The following is a 23,432-nucleotide window of genomic DNA, read 5'->3' as shown; positions in this document are numbered from 1 at the left end:
TGTTACACACTGAAAGTGCCATAACTGATTAAACTACAATTTCCCACTACCCGACAGAGAGAGACTTGGGAACTCCAGCAGTGGACAACTCTGATGTTCTGCCAACAGGCCTTCAGGGCACAGTGTGGTATTTAGAAAAACACACTGTAAATTCCATATGAATATATTCTGAAAGACTATGTGTATACAACAGGTTTTAAAGAACATTAGATGAAACAGCTTAGGTGTGTAGCCGATGAGCCATGTAAAATGGATGTGTTTTAACAATTTTAGTATAATTATAAGGCTGTGTAGGAGAATATTTCTGTCAGGTTCCTCTACCCCTCTCCCCACCTTCCCAAACATTGCTTGTGCTTTGCTTTCACATAAAATCTTTCTTTTGTCAGTCTCTTTGTTGGTGCAAAATTGGCAGCAGTTCAAATTCAAAGTACTCCTATTCATTTACTGACCATTAAACCAATGTCATTCTAGTTCACATCAGCCAGAGAGCTAAGCTCTAAAAAACATAAAAGGCTTGCTTCACCACTGACGAATAATGTGTACATTTTTACAGAGCTTAAACCTTAATGCTTTGCCTGAAACTAACAATACAGTATATCTTATCATTCCTTTTTCACAAGCAGGCAGCTGCTGAAACGCTTGCCACTTCAAAATATCAATTGCTTGCCAGAGTTGTCCTCAACACACCCTGTCAAACTCATGTATATTGTGCAATGAAAATGGTGCAGGATTGAAAGCTAGAAATTCTATCAAATTCTGCTGTAAGGGTATGATATGCAAAGAACAACGTATGACAACCGTAGAGACTACAAACAATAGCAATGGAGCCAGACACTACATATATCACAACTGTGCCTGTACATAATTTATTGTATGTATTATATATTTAAAGCATGACAAATATGTCATTGAAGCTATGCACTACAGCAAATAGAAACCCTTCAGCTAGTTAAGTTTTTTCATTTCTCTTGATGGAAGGGTAGTGGTATTTTTCTGCCCTCTGAACATTTGTTTGTAAATCACATTGCACAAAAAAAACCCATCAGGTTTTCAAAATGAGTAACAGAAAACAAAAGGCAATACTACCAGATGAGAAAATGAGATTTTCTTCAATTAACACATTTGCTTTTCTCTAAGGACACATAGCCAGGCTACCTTAAAGAATATTTGAGGCTATGCAAGACAAATACAATATCACTGTGCCCATAAATTACAGTATACCTAATTTTAATGCAGATAAGTGCTGGCCTATTGATTTGCATGTTTCCCTGGCAAAATGGAAATCCCATGTGAGTATGTTCTTTGTCTGTAGAAAATGCATTTTAAAAAAAAAAATTATGAATAGAGCAATCTATGCTAAAAAGGAAAAAATAAGCCACTAGTACAAAATAATGTATATAACATAAAGGAAGTACTGCTCATATATACAGACATATATACATGCATCTGTCTGCAAGCGTATGTATGAATGCATGTTACACAACCACAGGTTTATAGCACATAGTTAAAATTTCTATAAAGTGTCTTGACTGATGAAAATTCAGACCCTAAATACAGCCTTAAATTAGCTGAGAAAAAAATGAAAATTGCCTAACTAAGTAACAAAGTGAGTTAATTAGAAAGTGACCATGGAATACTAATCTGAAATTAAAGAAACAACACATAGTTGCAATGAAAAAGACATGTTTAGGAGGAAAGATGAGTGCAACAGCCCACAACAGCATGTAGATTGCAAAACCTGAACACATAGGATTCCATGAGGGCCATTAACTGATATAATCCTAACCAAAATGAATAGATACACCGTTAAGGTGTTAATAAATATTTTGTAAAGAGAATAGGTGGTTTAGGTGCTTGGGGTTGCTGACCTTTGCTGTGTTTATTAGTGGGACAATGATGCATTATTAACACACAGCAGCTGTACCTGAACTGCTGCCATGAACATAATAGCCTTTTATAGCCATCAGGGGAGTGAGATAGGAGGCCTTTATTAACCACTAGACATGATTAGCACATTATGTGAACTTTAGTAGGCAAATTATCTCTTATTGAAATATAATGTTGGTTATAACTAATTGTAAACATGATTTTAAAAACTTCTCAATGCAAAACTAAGAGTTTTACTGCCATTTAGCAAATTACTGTCTAGGCCATTAAAAATATAATTCTTTTCCTTCGTTCAACCTGCAAAAACAACTGTGCCTCACAAAAACTTACTGCACTATGGTAAAACCACCGAGGTAAATGACTTCCACATGATATTATTCTTTAGAACTGTAACAAAACATCCACAGACATTTCCACACAATTAAGAAAACTGCTAATGAAGAAAAAACTCCCGTCTTATATTTTCTTATAAAGATTACAAGTGGTTCTTAAAAAGTCAGTTTGCCGATATGTTTTCAAGAGTTCACTTGAAAAAAAAAAAAAAACCAACATGATATACTTCAAAAAGCTTAATTTTGGGAAAGATTATCCCATTAGCCTTCACAACTGAACACAGCACTGAGAGTCCATTACTAGCAGTCTTTTATGCCCTAGCAGAAAGTCATTAACATAAAATAAATCATTAGCTTTGATAGTAAGCCTCTACTATCTGCAGGTTTCTATGACTAATGTTCACAACTGTGTCTGCCAAATGATAAATTATAATTTTTGGAAGTTTATCGTCCCTTTTCACCAATTTTCCTTTCACTATTTATTATCATTTCAAGTTAGTGAAAACATAACAAATGTAAAAGAAACAATGTTTTTTTCATATTCATGAACATAAACCTACGCAGTTCTGGCAACCGTGATCAGACTATGACTTTGAAGCCAGCTGCTTATAATACAGAATAGAAATGATGGATTCTCAGAGTACGTTAACTTTCTTCAAAGTGAGCAATATGTAACGAAGCAGAAACATATTTGCGTACGCATACATAAAGTAGCATTGATACAACAGGAATTTATAGGTATACATAATCTTCTCACTTTTCTGGCAGGAACTGTCTGGATAAATCTTTTGCTTCATATTGCAAACCTCTTATTTCCCTTACTGGCCTATTTTCCCCAAGTACCGGGTAGCACTGTCTGATTTCAAAGTTCCAATTTCTTCTTGCATATTGAATAAGTAACTGAAGCTCACTGCAGATTTCCTTAATGTAACAAAAATACATACCAGCTACAGTAACTTCCATTGAACCTTTAAGACCATATAATCATCAGCAACAATAGCAGGAGACAAAAGTACTACTACGGCAGCTCAATTTCCATGCTTAGCCAGCAGTACCTTAGGAAAAAAACACTCGTGCCACTTTTGATTGGTAGAAAGTGGTTTAACAGTCAAAAATGTGAATGCTAAAACATTCTGACATTTCCACTAACCTGGGTTTGTCAGATGCTCATGTAATTCAAGTACGTTTTGCAACTCAGAAAGTAGCAGCTTTCTTGAGAGGAAGCCATACTATGAGGGGCTATAGCAAATCAAACAGCAGCCCAGAGAGAAGTACTAAATGAACAGTTCGGAAACAGTGCTAGCATATGTGAAATTGAAGATAAGATACAAATATTAGTAGAACCATATGAAATTCGAATGCTAAAAATAAACTACTTACTGCAAACATAGGCAAAAGAAAACCACAGATATTACAAATGTCGTCTGCACCAAGATCTCTGCTGCAAAATGATTTTTAACTTCGAAGATCTAAGTCAAGAGCTAAACATTTGATTTGATGTCCTGACTTACTAACCTAAAATTGATCACAACCAATGAACATGAAATCATCGGTTGGACGTGGAGATGAGATTTTCTTCCGTGTACTTGCCGCTATGGAAGGGCAATGCACATTGCCGCTGCTAATGCTACGTAATTTGTGCCTAACCATAGAATAATTCAATGTTGCCAATTTCCAACTGAAAGTTGAAGGCAAAAATGCTATAACCAAGAAAATCTCATTTGGATTGATGTGAATTCCATGTCTGAAAGCATTTTGGTAGCACTGCTGTAATTAACAGTCATTTGGTGCTTCCACTATAAACTATTTTTTGGAGCAGTTTATAACTCATCACTTTTAATGAAGAAATACTCATTGGGTAGAAAATCAGTACCTAGTTGCGTAACCAGAGCAATAATAACAAAACATTTCAATTTGGTTAAGCTATATTTAAAACAAGTATTTTAGTGAAAGCAGCCCAAGTTAGGCATCCACTGATCATCTGTCCACTTCAAAAAGATAAACAAAGCTGCCACTAATTGCCACTGCTGTCAGTTCCAGAAGCCCAGGCCTGCGTTGATCCAGGGACTACCCTCCCACCATGAGAACTGGTGCCTTGAGGTCACTCTTCAGCTGCACTGAGAGCAGGCAAAAGGAACATTTTCACTTCCACCACTGAAGCTTCGTTATATCCGCCATGAATACAAGATTTCAATATCCAAGAATCTTTATCTAAATCCTACCATGATTAGGACATTTCTCCACTTAATATAAGTCATTTTAAACACAGTTCGTTTTACAATGCTTCTGTACAGTGTTAGTAAGATGAGAAAGTCTTGCTAAGATGGGAATCTGAGGATGAGGGGTGCTCAGGTCTTCCTGATAAAGTGTGATTATCCCCAACACACACAAAATCCAGCGGGAGCTGTGACTGCCCAGTCCTCCACAGGATCAGCTCCTTAAGTTTTCAAATGCAGCTCCAGCTGCTCTTTGGTTTAATGTAAACACCAAAGGTACTGCATGCAATGTAGTGTTTAGCAAGTTCAGTATTCTTAATAGTTTACAGTTTTCCCTTTTTTCAGAAGACCTTATGATAGGCTGGTTGAGGGTAATGCCCTAAAGATGAAATACATCATTCCAGTAGCAGAATAAAACATTATTTGTCTCATGGTACTTAAGTGCAGCAGAAAGAAAAAAAAAAAATGGGACAACTTCTTTCTGAAACCCTGTAATTTAAGGAGGCACACTTGAGGTTTGTCCACAACTCTGAGACCATACTCTAAGGTGTAGTAACCCAGGAAAGAAAAGTCCACTTCCCTTCTTCCTATGTGGTATTTTTTGAAACTAACTAGAACACTGAACACTTAAAAATCAACAGTCAGCACTAATACATCTGTTTAATCATTCCTTTAAGAGGCAGCAACGAATTTTGAGCATGATTCTAATGTAGGAGGGGACAAGGTGGTTATTTAAGGAAAAAAAAATATGCCCAGAAAAAACAAATGATGATCTCCTAGATGAACACAATCTAAAATGCTGTCAAAACACTAACACAGCATTTCAGCTTTAGAGCTGTCCTTCAGACCGCTGGCTTGCTACAGTTCTGAGTTTCAGATACAGACTGGATAGAAGCAAGCCACTGGAAATAATGTACACTTTGTAAACAGCCATGGAACATTTTACTTAGAGTAGTCTGCATGGTGGGGTTCAGTTTACACAATAAATTATTCTAAACGTTGTGTATAAATATATGTACTTTTGCTCCACGGAATTCTGATTACAAGCAGGATTGTTACTTGCTTACAAAGCACTGTATTATATCTCCTTATCCACTTCTACACAACGTCACTCCGCCTTCTTTCATTTTGAAGAGTTTTGCTTCCCTCTCCCTCTTTTTTCCACTTTATTCCTCTTCTAAAAAACAACTTCTGTCTATCATTCTACCTCTGCTGTCTGGCTGTATTTTTCCACTGCACTGACAACTACCAGTGAATAGAAGAAAGATGAGGTTTTTGCTCCTGTATTTTTGAATGAGGTAGCAAATCACAGAAGAATCTAGTGCATAATTCTGCAAGGCTAACCATTGGGAGCAGTAAAGACCATTATTTTCTTCCTACTGTTGGCAGGGGTCAGCATCCCTGTCATTAGCCGTGTCAAACCATAATTATATAACTGCACTTTATGTGAGCAGATATCTGAAAACACTGTAAAGTTGCAAGTATGAAAATACACCAGTCCTTCTTACAGTACTGATCGAAGCGGTCCTTGGGGGTGACACTTCAATACAGAAAGCCACAAGGACGTTATCCATTGCTCTCTATATAAACATTTAGACATATCTAACTTCTTCAAGCAGCCAGAAATCCCTGACTATGTTCTTCTGTCAAATTAAAGACGCGCAGTTTTATCAAAGTTATATCTTCCATAGCATTCAACTCAATTAAGGAAAGTGACGTTTCTTAAAACAAACTTCAACTGAACAGACTACTTGTACTAGCCTGTAAATGTCTGATATGCTATTATGCTTCAAGTTCCAAGAGGCAAACAGTACAACTCCAACTCTAAATCCGTCTGTCCAGTGTAAGAGCTCCACTATGTTATTTCAAAGGCTGACCTATATACCACAGCATACCATCCATTCTGTCCGTTTGTATAAGAGATACCTCACACAGTCGTCATAACCAACATTGTTTGCATTGTTCTTTCACTTTTCTCTCTCCATGGGTAATGCAAGAGAAACAAGGAAAAGCCTGCATAACAATATATGCAGAGTATAATGAGCTTTCACAGCAGATAAAGAAATATTTGACTAAGATGCTCAGAATGCTATTTTAGGTTTATAAAATAAAGATCTAAGCAGTGTTCTGAAACAAAGCCTGCCAAGTGAAAATTCTAAGATAAGAGGCGATTGTTTGAATCTATGTTACTGCATTTTCCTTTGGCTACAGGAAAATGCACTGTCAATACCTTCCAAGCACGTGCCTAGGAACTCACTCATATGCTACAACCCACCATTTTATCAGGAAAAAAACCTAGTGGTAAGAGAACAACTAGAAAACTTAAAACCATAAATATTTGTGGAATACATGCTAAATTACCAGCAGCGGAAGCAGTCTCAAAATGTAAGGAATCAAAGACTTCTGTATTTGACAGGAAAAAAAAAAACACAAACAAACCAAAACCCAGGTATGAAAACAGAAAACAAGGGCCAAATCACTAGTTAAGTGCCCAAAGCAAGTTTTAGCTAACTTTACAAGAAATGAGACCCAGTTCTGAATGAGTTTTGCAGGTAAAGACCTAATCAAGACCACCATTCCAAAACAGAATACAGATCCACCATGCTTCAGCTGTCACCTCCTTTCCTGGGAGAGATCAAGAACAAACATTCAACCAAACTTACTGAACACAAAGCTCTGCAGGCCTGCTGCCCTTAAAACTCCCTAAATACACACAGCACGAAAATGAGTGACAGAGCAATACTGTAACATGATGACATGTTTAGAACAAGTCAGATAAGTTTTCAGAGCAATGTTAATCATGCTGGGCAAAGGGACTGAATGAAAGGGGTGAAAAATGAAATGTCCAGTAAATGTATGTGTCCAAAGGGCCTGGCAAAACACTTTGACCATGTAATCAATGGTCAGTGGCAAAAGACACCTGAAAGAGACTTTCGTCCTGTACTTGATTATCTTATATTGAAACATTCATGGTAAGTCTATTCCAAGCATAAAACATATGTCTTATGACTGTGCACTTTTAAGCACATTATCAGTTCAGGCAAAGTGAAATAGAAGAGTTGCAACTTGTCTACAGAATGAGTGTCTCATTTGCATTTAAAAAGAACAGTTTGCTCCCTCATACATGGCATGACTTAAAAGAAGCCTTAACCAGCTAGTAAAGAAATTCTGAAAAGTGCTTTCTAAATTAATTTATTTGATTTGCAGTGCAACCCACCAAAAATTATTTAAGGAACTTAATTGGAAAATGATTTAATATATTAAAGTAATTCCTGATTTTCCAAAGCATTTAACTTTTAAATTAAATCTGGCTCACTATCTCAAGAATGATGAGTGAAATGTGTATTCAAGTCATTACCTTCTTTTTGAAGCTTTAAATCACTGATAGGTTTAATAACGTCTGTCCGGTTTCACTGCCAAACGGGTCTTCAGATACTTTGGTGCTTGTGTCATTAATATCAGCCCAAGCTTCTCACTTGGCAACACTTTATGGTTACAATTTACAAAAACAGACAACAGAGGAAATAAAGGCAACCCACAGATGAAAAGTAGCCAGTAGCCTCATGGTTTACTCAGAAAAAAATAACGCACACATATAGGCTCTTACACATCTGGACTCTTCCTGCTGAGCAAAGTTCACTCCTGGCACAAACTTCCAATCTATAGGGCAGGTTTGCCAGATGCTGCAAAACACAGTTACTCAAAACACCACTGACAGTCATACCTCTGGGATCTCTCTTGAAATATCCTCAGGCATCCACCACAAAGGGCCGGATTTATCCCTGAATTCTATAACTCCATTGAGTATATGTGAAATGCAGCCAGGATGAATTTGGTCCTTTCTGTTGTGATTGGTAGATGAGACCATGTGGGAAATCTTTCCTGAAAACTGAGAGGGCTTCACCCGGCCGCTGCAACCTCCGCTCCTGAGCACAGGCAGACACGCGCTATTTTGCTGTTTATCTCTGAATCGCGGCAGCTGCCCGGAACGAGAGAGACGGCTCTGAGCATCTCTCTGACACGTGAGACCGGCACGACAATAGCCGAGCGCGGAGCGCGGCTGCCCGCAGCGGGTCCCCGCTCCGCGGATCCTGCGCACGGCGGAGTTTGCGCTGAGGGAAAAAAAAAAAACCAAAACCACAACACATCTGCCTGCAACCTGCCACAGGCTTCCAGGTTTATAAACAAACGCCAAAGCGCCCAGGTTTAAACACATCCTTTTGGGAAGCGCTCGCTCCCCTGGCGCGGATGCGCGCTCAAGAAGCGCTCCGGGTACCTCGCGCTCCCCGATTTATTTCCTACGCGCAGCGTTTTATTTATCTCCAAAGCCCATTCCGTAACAGCAAAGTGCAGCTCATGCATAAAGCACCGGCCGGCCGAGGCCACAGAGGCTGTAACAATGCGGGAGCCCCAGGGCCCCCCCGCCCCTTGCTCGGCAGCAAAAGTAATTCAAAAACTGCTCCGGGATCGCAGCACCAAACTCTCGTGACCGAAGCCAGGATCCGGGCTAGCGCGACCCTCCCCTGCGGTTCCCCCTTTCCCTAGGGTCCAGGGACTGTAAACTTGGCACTCCTCAGCCACTGACCCTATTTGAGGCGGTTTAATCAAGTTACGAGAGAAATGGGTAATGCGGTTGCACAGCCGGGACAAAGTTAAGCCCCTGTTCTGGACCGACTTGTGCCCCTCATACACTCGTATTGTGTGTATAGAGAGGGAGGTGTGTGTGTGTGTGTGTCTGTATACACACATGTCACATTCACACACACGCAGACACAAACGCGCTCCCGGCACCGCCGAGCACCGCTTTGACACATGAACTGCGGGGTACGCGCCGGGGCAGAGAGTTTCTGCCGGTCTGCGGCGGGCGCGATCGTCCTCATTAACAGGAGCCTTGGAAATCCAAGTCTTTCGCATCACCGTCCCTTGTCAACACTGTTTCTCCGAAAGGAAAGATGTTATGGAAAAAAATGCCTCCCCCCACCCCCCCCCCCCCCCCCCCCCCCCCCGCTCCAGCCGCCCGCCTTCGAACTACTCGAGGGTTTTAATTTGGGGAGCCGGTCTGTGTCCCCAGAGCCCAAACCCCCGGCAAGTGCCGGCGAACTTGGTGCGGGGCTTTGCCAAAGCGCAGCTCCCGCTCCACGCAACAACGCGCCGCCACAACACCGACAATCGACCAGTACAGATAGAAAAACACCTCGGACGACACAAAAACAACGAGTCACCTTGTTGCAATAGTAGGGGTCCAGGCAGGGGGAAGGTCCCAAACAAGGCGTATCAGGAGCGGCGGCAGGCTGAGGAGGTGGTGAATAAAATCTTACGTCCATTTCACTAAAACATCAAGCAAACTCCTTTCCTTTTTTTTTTTTTTTTTTTGTCCTTAATGTTGGTGCAAAAAATAAAAACACAAAAACCGGAGTGTGCGTGAGTGTGTGTATGAGGGGAGGGGGGGACACACAAGACTGAGAAGAATAAAAAAAAAAAAAAAAAAAAAGAGGTGCCTGACTTCAGTAGTCAAAGAAACACCTTCCCTGCCTCACATCCGTTTGTGGTTTGTAAAGAGAGAGAGAGAGAAAAGAAAAAAAAAAAAAAAAAAAAGAGAAAAATCTCTTCCAAAAAAAAAAAGCACCGGTCTGCAGATGTCTGCGAGAGAACCAACAAACCCTCCTTCTTCCACGGCAGGGCAGGTAACTTCCAGCACTTATTGTTTCCCCCGCGCATCGGCACCGGGGCGCTAGCTCCGTCTGTGCCTCTCTTTATGGGAGCCTCGGAGTTGGTTCGCTTCTCCCTCCCGCCCTCCCTCGCTCCCTCGCTTCTTTTTCCCCGTTCTTTTTTTTTACTACTATTATGATTGTTTATTCGGTTGGGTTCGGGTCGCGGTGCGTTCGGGTCGCCCCTCCGCCGAGCGGGACTGGGGTCCCCCGCGCACCCCCGGGGGGCGCTGGAACGGGGCGCCCCGCGCTGCCCGGCTCTCTCGCCCCGGCACGGCCGGGCTGGGCTGGGCACCGGCGGGGGGGACACGCCAGCGCGCTTCACACAAAGGGGCCGGCGAGGGAAGAGCCATTGGGGGAGTGGCGGAGAGGGGGCGCTGCCGCACTCCCCTCGCCGGCCCCGCCTTCCCCGCCCGGCACAGCCCGGCCCGTTTCTATGGCTCCCCCGTCGCACGGAGGGGCGGCAGCGGGCGGGGAGGGGGAGCACGGAAGCTCAGCGATGAGTGCGCGGAGAGGCCGCGGGCAGGTCCCGGGAGCAGCCTCCGAGGGAGCTGCCGGCCCGTCTCCACCGCCCCGGAGCATCTCCGTGGTCCTGGAGCATCTCCGTGGTCCTGCAGCATAGAGTCATAGAATCATTGAATCAGAGAGTCATAGAATGGTTTGGGTTGAAAGGGACCTTAAAGACCATCCAGTTCCAACCCCCCTGCCATGGGCAGGGACATCCCAGTAGATCAGGCTGCTCAACTCTCCATCCAGCCTGGCCTTGAACACATCCAGGGATGAGGCATCCACAACTTCTCAGGACAACCTGTTCCAGTAACTCACCACCTTCATCATGAGGAATTTCTTCCTAGTGTCTAGTTTAAATCTGCCTCTCTCCAGTGTATACGCATTGCCCCAGTCCTATCCAGCTTTCTTACGGCCCCCTTCACGTATTGCAAGGTCACTATAAGATCTCCTCAGAGCCTTTTCTTCTCCAGGCTGAACAGCCCCAACTCTCAACCTGTCCTCATATCGGAGGTGCTCCAGCCCTCTGATCATCCTTGTAGCCCTCCTCTGGACCTCTTCCAACAGTTCCATATCCTCATGTTGAGGATTCCAGAACTGGACTGGACATACTCCAGATGAGGTCTCACAAGAGAGGAATAGAGGGGCCGAATCCCCTCCCTCGCCCTGCTGGACATGCTGCTTTTGATGAGCCCAGGATACAGTTGACCTTCTGGACTGTGAGCGCACACTGACGACTCATGTCGAGCTTCTCATCGACCAGCACCCCCAAGTCCTTCGCTGCAGGGCTGTTCTCAATCACGTCACCCCACATCCTGTATTGAAACTGGGGATTGCTCCGACCCAGAGGTAGGACCTTGCACTTGGCCTTGGTGAACCTCATGAAGTTCTCACAGGCCCACTTCTCCAGCTTGTCCAGGTTCCTCTGGATAACATCCCATCTCCATGGCCTATTTACAAAGGCCATCTAATCAGCCTATTCCTCTGCCCTCCTCCCCATCCCCACCATCCCCGGTCTCCCCTGACAGTGCCTGTGAGTCCAACCAAGGTCAAGAAGTGAGCACAGACAAAGGCAATCCTTTGCCTTTCTCTTCCAATGGAGTGGAAGGCATTGTGCCCAGAGTTTCAGGCGGCAGAAATAAACTGTGATCTATGAGCATGCCTCAGGAACGAGGAAGCTAGTAAGGAGACAAAAGAATCATAGAATGGTTTGAGTTGGAAGGGACCTTAAAGATCATCTAGTTCCAGCACCCCTGCCATGGGCAGGGACACCTCTCACCAGACCAGGCTGCTCAAGGTCACGTCCAACCTGGCCTTGAACACTTCCAGGCACCCACAACTTCCCTGTGCAACCTGTGCCTCACCACCCTCATCATGTTTAGATTGAACAATTTAATCTAAATCTTCCCATCTCCAACTTAGAGCCATTAAAGAACCATCTTGTAAAATAACCTCATGAGCTGGGGTTCACCTCACTAGCTTGTAATGCTTGGGCCTGGTCGTGCCATGGGCAGTAGGCACGAGGCACAGCCTTCCTCACTGCAGCACTGGCACAGGTTGCCCAGGGAAGTTGTGGATGCTCCATCCCTGTAGATGTTCAAGGCCAGGTTGGATGGGGCCTTGGGCAGCCTGATCTGGTGGGAGGTGTCCCTGCCCATGGCAGGAGGGTTGGAACTAGATGATCTTTAATGTCCCTTGCAATCCAAACTTGCCCAGGGAAGTTGTGGATGCTCCATCCCTGGAGGTATTGAAGGCCAGGCTGGATAGAGCCTTGAGCAGCCTGATCTAGTGGGAGGTGTCCTTGCCAGTGACAGGGAGTTGGAATTAGATGATCTTTAACCCAAACCATTGTATGATTCTGTGGAGGAGGGAAAAGAGGAGGAAGGCAAACTGGGAGGGGAAGAAGGAAGGGGAAGAAAGAGAACAGAGTGGGGCAAAAATGAAAAGGAGGAGATTGGCTGCAAACAAGGGTGCTGACAAAGGAAAGTTGGGAATCCACTGGGATGTGGGAGAGGGGTTGATGAGCAAAACAAGGTTTAACAGGCAAAAAACAATGAAAGAAATGGTGGCTTCAAGACATCGTGAGCAATCCCACTGGGTTTCATGCTGAGTCTCTGGTAGTTTTAATCAAGACAGAAAGGATGGAAGATAAAGGATACAGGAAGGACACTATTGAGCTTAGATAATGCCCTACAGAGGAATTGTGCTCTGAGAAGAAAGGAATGCCTTCCCCTCTTTAAATAAAAACAAATTAGTGAGTGCCACACAAGCAAGCTGAGATGATGACAATTAACACAATTAACTGAATGGTTACATTTATCAAATACTTATGAACATTTCCATCACAAAACAGTTGGAATCTGAAGACCTTTTAAGAAGATTTGTAATGCACATTATCATGCAGACTGTCTTCTTGTCACTGAAAAAAAAAATAAAAATCTAGAGTAAAGATTTCAAGGGAACTCAATATTAAGGGCAGCAAATCACAGATTTCAGGTGAAGAAATCACTGTTTGTATGAGAATCTATAATCTGTGCCTCAGATATTTTGATACTGCAAAGAGTCCTTCAGCCCTTTAGGATGGTGTTAAGTCATGGCTTTCTTCCATGTCTAACAACCTGCTTTCAGTAAAGCTTAATTATCTGGAAAAAATACATAAGTAATGTAAACAAAACTCTAGAGAAAACAGGTTTGAAGCAATATTCCTCTTTCAGGATTATTTGATCAAAAATATCTATGAAGATTCTTAGTTTTTAGTTCAATACAGTTTAAGCCTGATGGCAATAAATGTTCACATTAAACATGCAATTACAAAAGGGTCTCAGTTGCTTTCTTTTGGGTAATGTTTGAGACCTTTAAGGCCCTGGAGAAAAGCTTGAAAACATGAGCCAGAAAAAACTCCAGAAAGCAGAGGAAAAGACATTAACATATTTTTTTTAAAAAAAATCTCATGATTTTTTGGCGTCTGACTCATGATTTTGCATGTTTGGGATTAGACATTTTGAAAGTCAAGAAATCCTAAAAAAGGCTTTCCTTTGCAAGAAATGTACTTGATGCTTGACAGATACATCACTGCTGCAAATGTTTGATATGTGGACCATAATTTGACAAAGTGAACGGGAGACAGATTGAAAGCTCTGTATTGAAAAGCTGCTGCTGAGAAAGTTGTTATTCATGGACTCTGGATCATTTTTCAACCTGTTGTGGACAAAAGTGGTGGAGATATACTGATTCTGAAACAATTGATGTAGGCGATTAGTGTATGCAGGTGCATACAGGTGTATGTTGGTGCAGTTATGCTAATGCAGAGCCAGAGAAGTCAGTAGCAGAATGACTGGTCCGTCCAATGACAAAAAATAGAGATTTGGCTTTTCATTTATGTGGAATATTACTCACTGTTGCCTTAAGAAAGTCTTTCAAGTTCCTATGAGTCTGTAGGAGTTTACAACTATACCATTTGCTTTGCACAGCACTTCAAGTTATTTTCAGTACTTAATGATGCAGACCCTGAGAGGTTATAAAATTTTTGCTGCTACTTACAGAGATGATTTAATCATCAAGATGGTAAAAACACGTGAGATTTATGGCGGTTGTATGTATAGTTAGCAAAAATTACAAGGCTGTATATATTAATCCATTAAGTGTTCTTTTGTTTTGTTAAGGATATTTTCTCTGGAATTTTCAAGATAATGCATTTGCCGAGACTAGAACTGAAAATGTTAATGCTGTTGTAGGTGTTGCCTCTATGGACTGAGAAATCAAGGTCCTTTCCAGGATAATTCAATGGTATATCAAACTTGGCTATTAGAGCTCATGTAAGAGCATTTTCTAGGAAAAAAATGGCAGATTAAAGAGCATGAATCAGTTTTTAGAAACTTGAAAGGAAGGAACATTTGTTCAGAAGGGCACTGAGTTTTTAAAGCCATTCAGAATTCAAGTGAATGTCTCCAAAATAATCTTGAAAGAGATTCCTATACCAGCATATGAGAAGGGTGTAATTGCTATTTTTGTATAAATAGGAACAAATGACTTGAGAAGCATGATCTGTATCAGCTGATACTAAAAAAGTTGTTATTCTTTTAAATGCTGTCTGCTGAAGTGAGATTACGTAGTGTAAATATTCTCCATGGAGAACTCACATGACGTTCTTTGCCAAACAGCTCTGTAGACACAAGAAGTTTATGTAGCAGACTGGAGACCTAAGGAAGTCATTAAATAAACCATAATGGGTCAGGAAAATAGCTGGAGGCAGAGACACAAGAATAGCGGGGTGAGTGCAGGTATTATACATGCCTGCCCTTGGTTTGGGCTGTCACACCTACAGCCATAGTTGGAGGCAGAGTACTGGGAGGGCAGACCCTTGGTCTGAACCGCTGCAGCTATTTGCATGTTGTCATGGATGCTCTGCAGTGGTCCGACCATCAGAATTAAAAGAAATAAGTATGTATGTCCAATGTGACGGGTCATTTTCTTGTCTGCCCTAGTGTCTCACCCATCTGCTCTATCTAGTATGTTGGGGGCCATCTGTAGGCATAAAACACGTTCTCAGCCAGATGGAGGTCAAAGTATCTTAGTTTAAAAAAGGATCTAGTCCAACATCTTTTCGTGTTAATCTCACAAGTCTGTAGCCAGTTTTATTTGGGATCTCCAGACAAATTTGTCTGATCATCTGTTATGAAGAGATTTCTTCATTTTCCTAAAGAAAAAGAAACGTGGAAATGTGATGATGGCTTATTATTTATTATACTTAGGTGTGGCAAGACAATTTTGTGAGGTTAGCTCTTATTTAAAGAAAAGTTTTCTGTTACGTATTTAAAACAGCTGGATTGGAAAATCATTCTGCCTCTTGTTTTATGTGCTGAACTTTGGGAGCCAGTAGGGCCAAATAAAGCAAAAGGGGACTCATGAGATTTTGCTGAGAAAAAATACATCCTCCTGAAATTTTTGTTTTAGGTACTACACTGTTTATGTTTCAGAACAAAGCTCAATGCTGATCAATTTCTAGAGAGTAGTTAATGAAATAATAATAGGATGAAGGGTCTGTCCCTTTTGTGTGGATGTCCTGTTTCATGTCTTTAAAGTGGGTATGACACTTGGATGTGGGAAGATGCGAAAGATAATGATATTAGGATTACAAAATATTTAAAACAAAGTAATTAATCTGGCCTTTTTACCACAATGAACTCAAATCCTTTAAGAAATTGATTAATTTTAAGTGTTATTGACATTCTGGGTGTGCACTCATAAGTGAGCCTAAATCAGTGTATTTAAACGAAAACTTCTGCAACCTGGTATCAAAGCTTACTAGTGATGATACATGTTTCAGAGTATTTAAACCATTTGTAATACTGCTTAACAGTGTGTCAAATCAAGTTTTGTCAAACATGTAATGAAAGAAGCACCTATTTTATTATTTTAGCTACTGCTCCTGTCTTGGTTAATTCATTTATTGTGAAAATTACTAGCCTCAAATTATCACACTTGCATGGAAGTAAATTGCTCTCATTTCTGTAAGGAAGTAAAGATCACTTCTAAATAGTTAAGGAAAGACTTCCCTGTCTTACAAAGCAAAGAGAAAACTCAATTATTGCCTTGCCTTCTTGTTTCCATCAAATGATATGCAGCAAATTTAGCAGATAGAGAAGGAACAGTCACATAGGCTGAACCCAAACTGTGTTTAGCATCTCACTAAAAGGTTCTCACACACTCATCTGGCTTTGCCTACAGTAGGTATTAAGCACACAACATCTCGCAGAATCGAGATCTTAAATAACCATGAGAGAAACAGAAAAATGTAAAATGCACCTTGCATATTTGCAGCTTCAATCCATTCCCATATGCTTCAAAGACACTACCAGCTGGTTCAATTCAAGTTACAAAATTTAATGTGGCCTTGCAGACTTACAAAAGGTAGGCCAATCTTAAAAGAAAGCGTTTCACTGGGCCTTAGAATCAAATTATTTCTCAGGATCAGAGAAACAAAGGTAAACACGAAATTCCTTTTTTCCTTTTCCCAATATTTCCTATCTTATCAAGTGATTTTATTTGAGGTTCACTGTCCCCATGGTATGCAGAAAGGCTCAAAAATACAGCACAGTGTGGTGTATGCTAGTTCTCGATTGCAAGATATACCAAAGTGTTAAGGTTGCCAATTTTCCACTCTTCCACTTATGTTGTTAAATCAATCATGAAACATCTAGAAGCATAAGAGATCAGGAATTTTTGGCTTCATCCTATTTTTTTCTGAAGTGTACCGACGGTCTGTACTTGAGTTTCAGAAACTTGGGTTTATTGAAGGAAAATTATTTTTTCAACAATTTATTTTGCAATTAAAAAAAACTGTCTAAATATTGGGTTTTGTTCTTCCAAAAAGTGATGATCCATAAAACTTTTATATATGTTATCTGGGGACTGTGTCATGTACAGATGTGTTGAGAACAAATCTGTGCATATATTTGATACCATTAAAAATACCCATCTCTGTTTGCAAATATTTTACAAATTTACGTATTACCAGCTGAATGTGTCAGCTGAATAGTCAGGAGGAAGGAGAAACAAAGCAGAAGTCTGGTCTCAAGCAGACAGGTGACAACATGAGGACTGGTCTGTATCGCTATAATTGAAAAGGGAATTTTCATCCGCCAAGACAGATGCCAGGCAGATGATTAATCAGTTTTCAGTTCTGACCAATGATGTCATCATTCTCCTTTTAGATAAAACTCCCAAATAGAGCTGAATTGCCCCTGCATGAGTTCGCCTGGCATGAGATCTTTACAGGCTTACTTAAAACCTCTTTTTTTTCTATGGTCTGCTGTCTCATCTGACTCAGATGTCTTTTGTTAGAGAACAGTTTTCATTGTCCTTTATACTGACAAGGTCCCTGTGAAGCAATACCTTGGATGTTTCTTAAAGCTCCAAGCAACATGGGTCTTTCCACAGGAGACTCCCACCCCATTATGTAAAAAAGTATTCTGTGTGTTTTCTTTTATGTTCTTTTAATTAGTACTTCAAGCACAGAATTATAGATACTAATACAGTGAGAGGTCCAAACTATTCTCTCTGATTACATGTAAATACAGCAGAGAGTTTACAGAGTATTACAGGTGGTTTGGGTTTTTTGTTTTTTTGTTTTTTTTTTTTTCACTAGAGAAATTGAAAAGCAAAATGGCTTGCTTGAATTTAATCTCCTTCCCTAGGGACTTACAGCTACCATCAGAAAAGTACCACACAAGGGGGCACAGTTGGCATTTGAAGTGCAGAAGGTCAGGATTGTGGCATAGTAAAACTATGCTGAGAGTTTCCATGAGAGCTTCCTGTTGAGGCAAATAAATCCAGTCCCTCTTCACACCTGATAGACTGATACAGATACATCATCCACCTGTCATCTGCCATCAGGTGTTAAGGTGTGTGAGGGTGTGATAAATTGTCAGACTGCTGGCTTGAGAACAAAATTTCTTTCTTTGCTGAGAGTTCAGAATTTTCTTGCTGGATCTCCAGGAACTTCAGAACACCTTTTTTTTCTAACTACACGGTTGTTTTCTCAATGGAGTTGTCACCCTCGAATCTAATAAAAACTCTCTGTCGTCCTTTTCTGGGCTTCTAGTTTGACAGTTTTGTGTCATAGCTTTGTTCCACAATAAAAATAAAAAATCTTGAGGTGTTAAAGAAGTCCTTGGAAAATTCTAAGCGAGAAAGTCAGCATTTACAGAATATATCACAACAGATGTGACTGACCTTGGCAGCAATAGGAGATCACCATTTCTCATGGACGAGCTATTCCTGAATGTTTGTCTTTTATGCTGTATAAGGCAGAAATACCTTTTCTGGATCAAGGCTACTTTATGCTTCTCTTAGTCTTTAACAGGGATCATCTATTATAGGGACATGTTTACTATTGTCTATTTAAGGAAAATCTTCATTTCTATTAATCCTGAAATGCTGTGTCTTGCTCTATGATAACTTAAGATAGAAATGCATCATTGTTCTTTTAAAGTCTTTTACTATTTTGTTGAGGATTTCTTGTTTGCAAATTTTTTATGTTTTACTTTTTATCACAGTCAAACTGCAAAGGTTAATTTTTGTGGATATCCTCCAAATCAATTGCTTTTACTCAAGCTAACAGTGTAATCAACCCTGGTTTTTTTTTCTTATTGGAATGGCCCTTGTTTTGTTTTGTTGGGTTTTTTTTAGAGTACCGGTTGAAAGGAATGAATAGTCAGTATTTATTGTTCATCTTTAAAATCAGAGACTTCAGTAGCATGTGTAAGTACAACAGGGTTGAACATGTGTGTTAATCAGATGCTATAAAGCGTGTGGAGCGGAAGCCCCAAGCCACACTTGAAAAGATTGAGTTCTAAATACTTGTTGAATGCATATAGATTTATTAGAACTGCATGGAAACAGTTGCCTTACTGCAGAATGAACTAGCAATAACTAAGTAAAAGCAAAGAATAACTAGAAACAGAAGAGAGAAAGGAGAAACTCAGACTTGGTTACAATTGTGGAACACAGGAAAAAAATATCCCTCCTCCTAAGATACCCTTCTTCCTCCCCACAATGGAATTTCCCTGCTTTGGTGTTATATTGAGAAGATAGAGTTTGCAATTTGCCCAAGAGGTCAGCAGGTCCAAACTACTGTACCACAAGATAGAAGGTGGTTTGAAAGCTGAGAGCCCCTCCAGAGGAATGGACTGCAAGGGTCAGTCTTTCTTTTGAATAAAGCATGATGTCCACCAGTCACTGTTGTATTCTGGAAAAGGGGACAAAGTCTATCATGGAAGAAGGTCCCATGTAATTTTGTGGCACAAAATCCTGTTTCAACATCAACTCCAAGGTTCCCGTTTAGTTTGCTGGAGAAATAAGTAATGAGTATTTAGATACGTGTAAGTAGAACTGTGGTAGAAGGGGAAGAAAGAGTTGAAGCAAGTGCTAACACTTGGTGAGGGTCATGCATGTCCTACATCTGCCTGCATGTCTTTCATTAACATGGAATCAGTTCTATGTTAAAAAAAAACTATGTAGTTTTGGTTTATTTTTCTAGTTTTTAAGTTTCTGCAAGTATTTTAAAAATGAAACTATTGAGAAAAGCAAACAATCCAGGGCCGAATTTAACCTGGGCCCACAGAGAGGATGCAAACTGAAAGAACCTTAAAGTAGAAAGTACCTTTAAGGAGAAAGATACCATAAAGAAGAGATTTAAGGAATCTGAGCACAAGTCATTTGTGCTACAATGCCTAGCCGCACTGAGGAGAGTAAAGGGTAGGGAGACACAATATTTCTGAATTTCCATGTCTTTGTGGATTTAAGTCAGACCCTTAACCTTATTTGAATATAGTATTTTTGTAGTTAATATATTTCATACAGAATGTATAAAGAAGATTTAATAACTGTCTCTTAGCTGTGATTTATCTCTACCTCAGAGAAAGCCAAAATGATTTTCTAGTGAAATGGCTGAAAGAGCATACACGGTAAGTCTTCTATCAAGTTATTTCCAGTCCTGCTGATTTGTAAAAGATCTTTCAGAAAGATTCTGTCTTTCTATGTAGAATGTTAAAGTTTGATTCTGTGCTCAAAATTTATAAAAGGAACTATGAATAACCTGTGAAAGTCTAGCTTGCCATCATCTGCTTTTTAAAACTCCCAACACTGCTTGCTATCATGTGGAATTTGCGCTAGTGTTTAACCCAAGTTTTTCCCTCAAAGAAGGAATTTGTAGTCTAGTGTATTACATAATTCTGACTGTAATAGCACGTAAATATCTTGTAAGAAACAAATCAAATCCCCAGGCTTCTGTGCCTTTTTGTTTTTATCTTTCAGATGTGCGTTACAGATGAAGGACTAACTTTGTGAACGCAGTCTTAGGGTAATAAGGACACAAAATGAACAATACTTATGTAATTAGTCAGCAGACACAAGTGTTCAAGGATAAGATCTTATGAAGTATTGTAGCAGAAATATAAATTGAATACTTCTAGGTTCTCTATTCTCCTTCATGCTTGTATGTGTATACATGTGTATGAAGTATGTGTATGTAATTTTCAAGATGCCTGGCCCCTTTTTTCTCCTTGGCTAACTTCTGAAATAGAGCTGTCAGGATGATTCCAGCATTTGGAGCCATATTCTTTCTGACAGAATATAACTCTTCTCCACAGTTTTCCTTTTTTATGGCCTGAAGTCAATGGGAATATTCAATGCAACCTAAGGTCAGGTTCTTGAATTTTTACACAATTTCCCATGAGAACTAGAAGGACAAAAATTCCTTTAAGACAGGGAATGAAAAGTGGAACGGTAATATAAGGAGTAAAGACTTGTTATGTGGCTTTCAAAAAGCAGCTTGAAGAGTTTTCACATCTCAGGGGAGATGAGCTTCATTTAATCTGTCCAGGAATTTAACACCAGTCACTGTGTTATCAGTCATTTGTACAAAAGGGTTGAATTCTCATGGCAACTGGCCTTGCTAGCAGTCTTGAACTTCAGTAGGTCAGCTGCAAGAAGGTACATCAAATTAAGTAATTTAAAAAATGTGTTGAAATATAACATATACAGTCATATGAACCTATATGTCATGGAAGGATTTTAAACTATTCCATCACAGTGGGCTATACACGAATACAACTACTAATTTCTTGTTGATTTCTTTAAAATACAGGGAAAGGGTCAGTTCTGAGGTGGACAGATTTGTCTACTCATTTATGTTGATCAGTATTATTATTTGATATCTTCGGAGGCAGAGACTGTAAACATTATAGTCAATGAAGAATTTTGCAGTCCTGAAAAGAAATGGTGGTGCTCATTTACTTTCAGCAAAGGAAGAGGTTTCATTGCAGTGCCCACCTCCACAGAGTGGAAATTCACAGGGATCTAGTTTTTATCTAGGCAAGTTTCCCGTACAGTAAGTGGAAATTTTAGATCTCTCTAATATCAGTTGAACTTTGAAAAAATCTACATTCTCTGTTTCTACATATTTCTCATGTCAGGAGTCTTGGCTTTTGTGTTAGTGAAATAGAATGAGAATGAAGGTGTTGCTATTTACAAACTCTTTGAAGATGTAAGGTGCTGTATATGTAGAAATCATCACTTTCATATGGCTTTGGACGTGCTAAAATGCATTGCATTTCATTGTTGGTACAACTTTAGGTTGATCAATGAAACTGAATATTAAATTCAGAGAAGAGTATTTTACCATATATGTTCCAGTAAGAAAAGCAAAATATGCTTTATTCATGTAATATTTTAAGATCTCACATCCCCAAATGTCAGCTGTCAAGCTTTGTTGCCATCCTTAGTAACAGCTGCAAAGTGAGACATTTTCTCATTTTTCTATATTTCAAGGGTCTTACCTTCTAACAGTAATTCTGTATTGTCAATGGTTTAAGAACCAGGTTTTCAATGGAAATATCAGCTAAGAATCATATTTTATCTATGATGTAACAGTGGAGGGAGTAAAATAAACCCTGCAGAGTAAAACATGCTATAGGGAAAAAAAAAATAGAAATAGTCTGGCTCATGGCAAGATGAACTACGAAAAATCCGGATTTCTAAGTGGTGACCAGGCCAATTCCGTTTGAGCATTTTGTGGAAAATCTACTCTACAGGCTGATATTTATGGTATTGAAAGTACCTCTGTAGATTTTGGCCTTCTTAATTTTTTTTCAGTCTTTCCATAACAATATCAATAATTTCGTGTTCTGTTTTCAGTCTGCTTCACATTCCCTTGTCTTGCCTCTCCCTCCTTCTGCCCCTCCTCCACACCCTTTCTCTCTCTCTCATATCATCTCAAAGCTGTTAGAAAAAAATACTGCCTTTCTCTGTGCAATGTTCTTCAGCTTTAGCAATTTTCCATTTCACTTCTTTCTTGTTATACTTTTTCCATTTAATATTTGGAGAAAAAAAATGTTCTATTTGAAGGTGAGCCAAAAATACCGTCTCAATGTTTTGGCCCAAGTCAGTATTCTCAAATACAACGTTTACTTACTGTTTCCTGTGTTTTCCTTTTGACTGTTATTAAAGAAGGAGGAGGGGGAAAAAAAGGTCCTACTTTTACCATCCACAGCAGGTGTATTTTTTTACAGCTGTCACTGTTACTCGTCCCTAGTCTTGTATGCAGCAGCTTGGAAGCTCTGCAGGCTTGCTTACATGACCCAGGTATCACAACAGCTCAGCTAATTTGTGGGAAGACATTGGTCTGGCTCTGGAATAGTGTCATGAGTATGTTTGGGAGGGAAGGTGCAATCCAAATGAGTTCTAGAGAGGGAAGTAAATCTAATTATGTGCTGCAAAAAATTGTCAGGACAGTTTGGTATCGTGTGGGCGGATGTTGTTACTCAGGCTGGTTAGGAGGTAGAACGCGAGTGATTTTAAGTAGAGTCCAGCATTTTTGAAATCAGAGAAGGCTTCATCAACAGAGCACCTTCTACTGGTACAGGCTGTATTTTCAGAGTAAATGAAGACTGTTGGAAACAGTAAGAACTTTTAATTTTACTACTGATTTATGTATCTTCATATAGAAAACATCTCTTTGTATTTAATCTGTGACTGTTCTGTCCTAGCTAACTAAACTTCCTTACCATTTATATGAAAAGGCTATGTGAAAATAGACAAAAATTACGTTACCACTCTTATGATATACAGAGCTGGCAAACACTGAGATACCACAGCATTTAGGCACCATGGTGATAGATGCCTTAGAGATAAATACAAGAGAGACAAACAGAATGAGTCAATGCATTGCCCAATTTGCATAAAAATTTTCATAAAATAACTTGCAATGTTTGAGAGAGAAA

The 23,432-nt window shown here is 40.1% G+C and overlaps 1 protein-coding gene across 3 annotated transcripts in view; it reads right to left on the bottom strand.

Moving 5' to 3' along the window:
- The window catches only part of TOX (thymocyte selection associated high mobility group box), a 228,668-nt gene extending 218,872 nt beyond the window's left edge, over positions 1-9,796 (bottom strand). Inside the window, exon 1 of one of the 3 annotated variants that reach the window (XM_009563281.2) lies at positions 9,658-9,796. In XM_009563281.2, the coding sequence (XP_009561576.1) occupies positions 9,658-9,759 (102 nt within the window). In that variant the 5' untranslated portion in view covers positions 9,760-9,796. Of the gene's footprint in view, positions 1-7,793; positions 8,140-8,159; positions 8,398-9,657 lie in introns of those variants that run through there. The other 2 variants (XM_054060531.1, XM_054060532.1) reach the window with 2 other exon arrangements.
- Between the last annotated feature and the right edge of the window lie 13,636 nt (positions 9,797-23,432).

This window comes from Cuculus canorus, chromosome 2, assembly GCF_017976375.1.
Source record: "Cuculus canorus isolate bCucCan1 chromosome 2, bCucCan1.pri, whole genome shotgun sequence".
NCBI lineage: Eukaryota > Metazoa > Chordata > Aves > Cuculiformes > Cuculidae > Cuculus > Cuculus canorus.
Note: the sequence above shows the minus strand (reverse complement) of the source record. Positions and strands in the feature narration are given on the sequence as shown.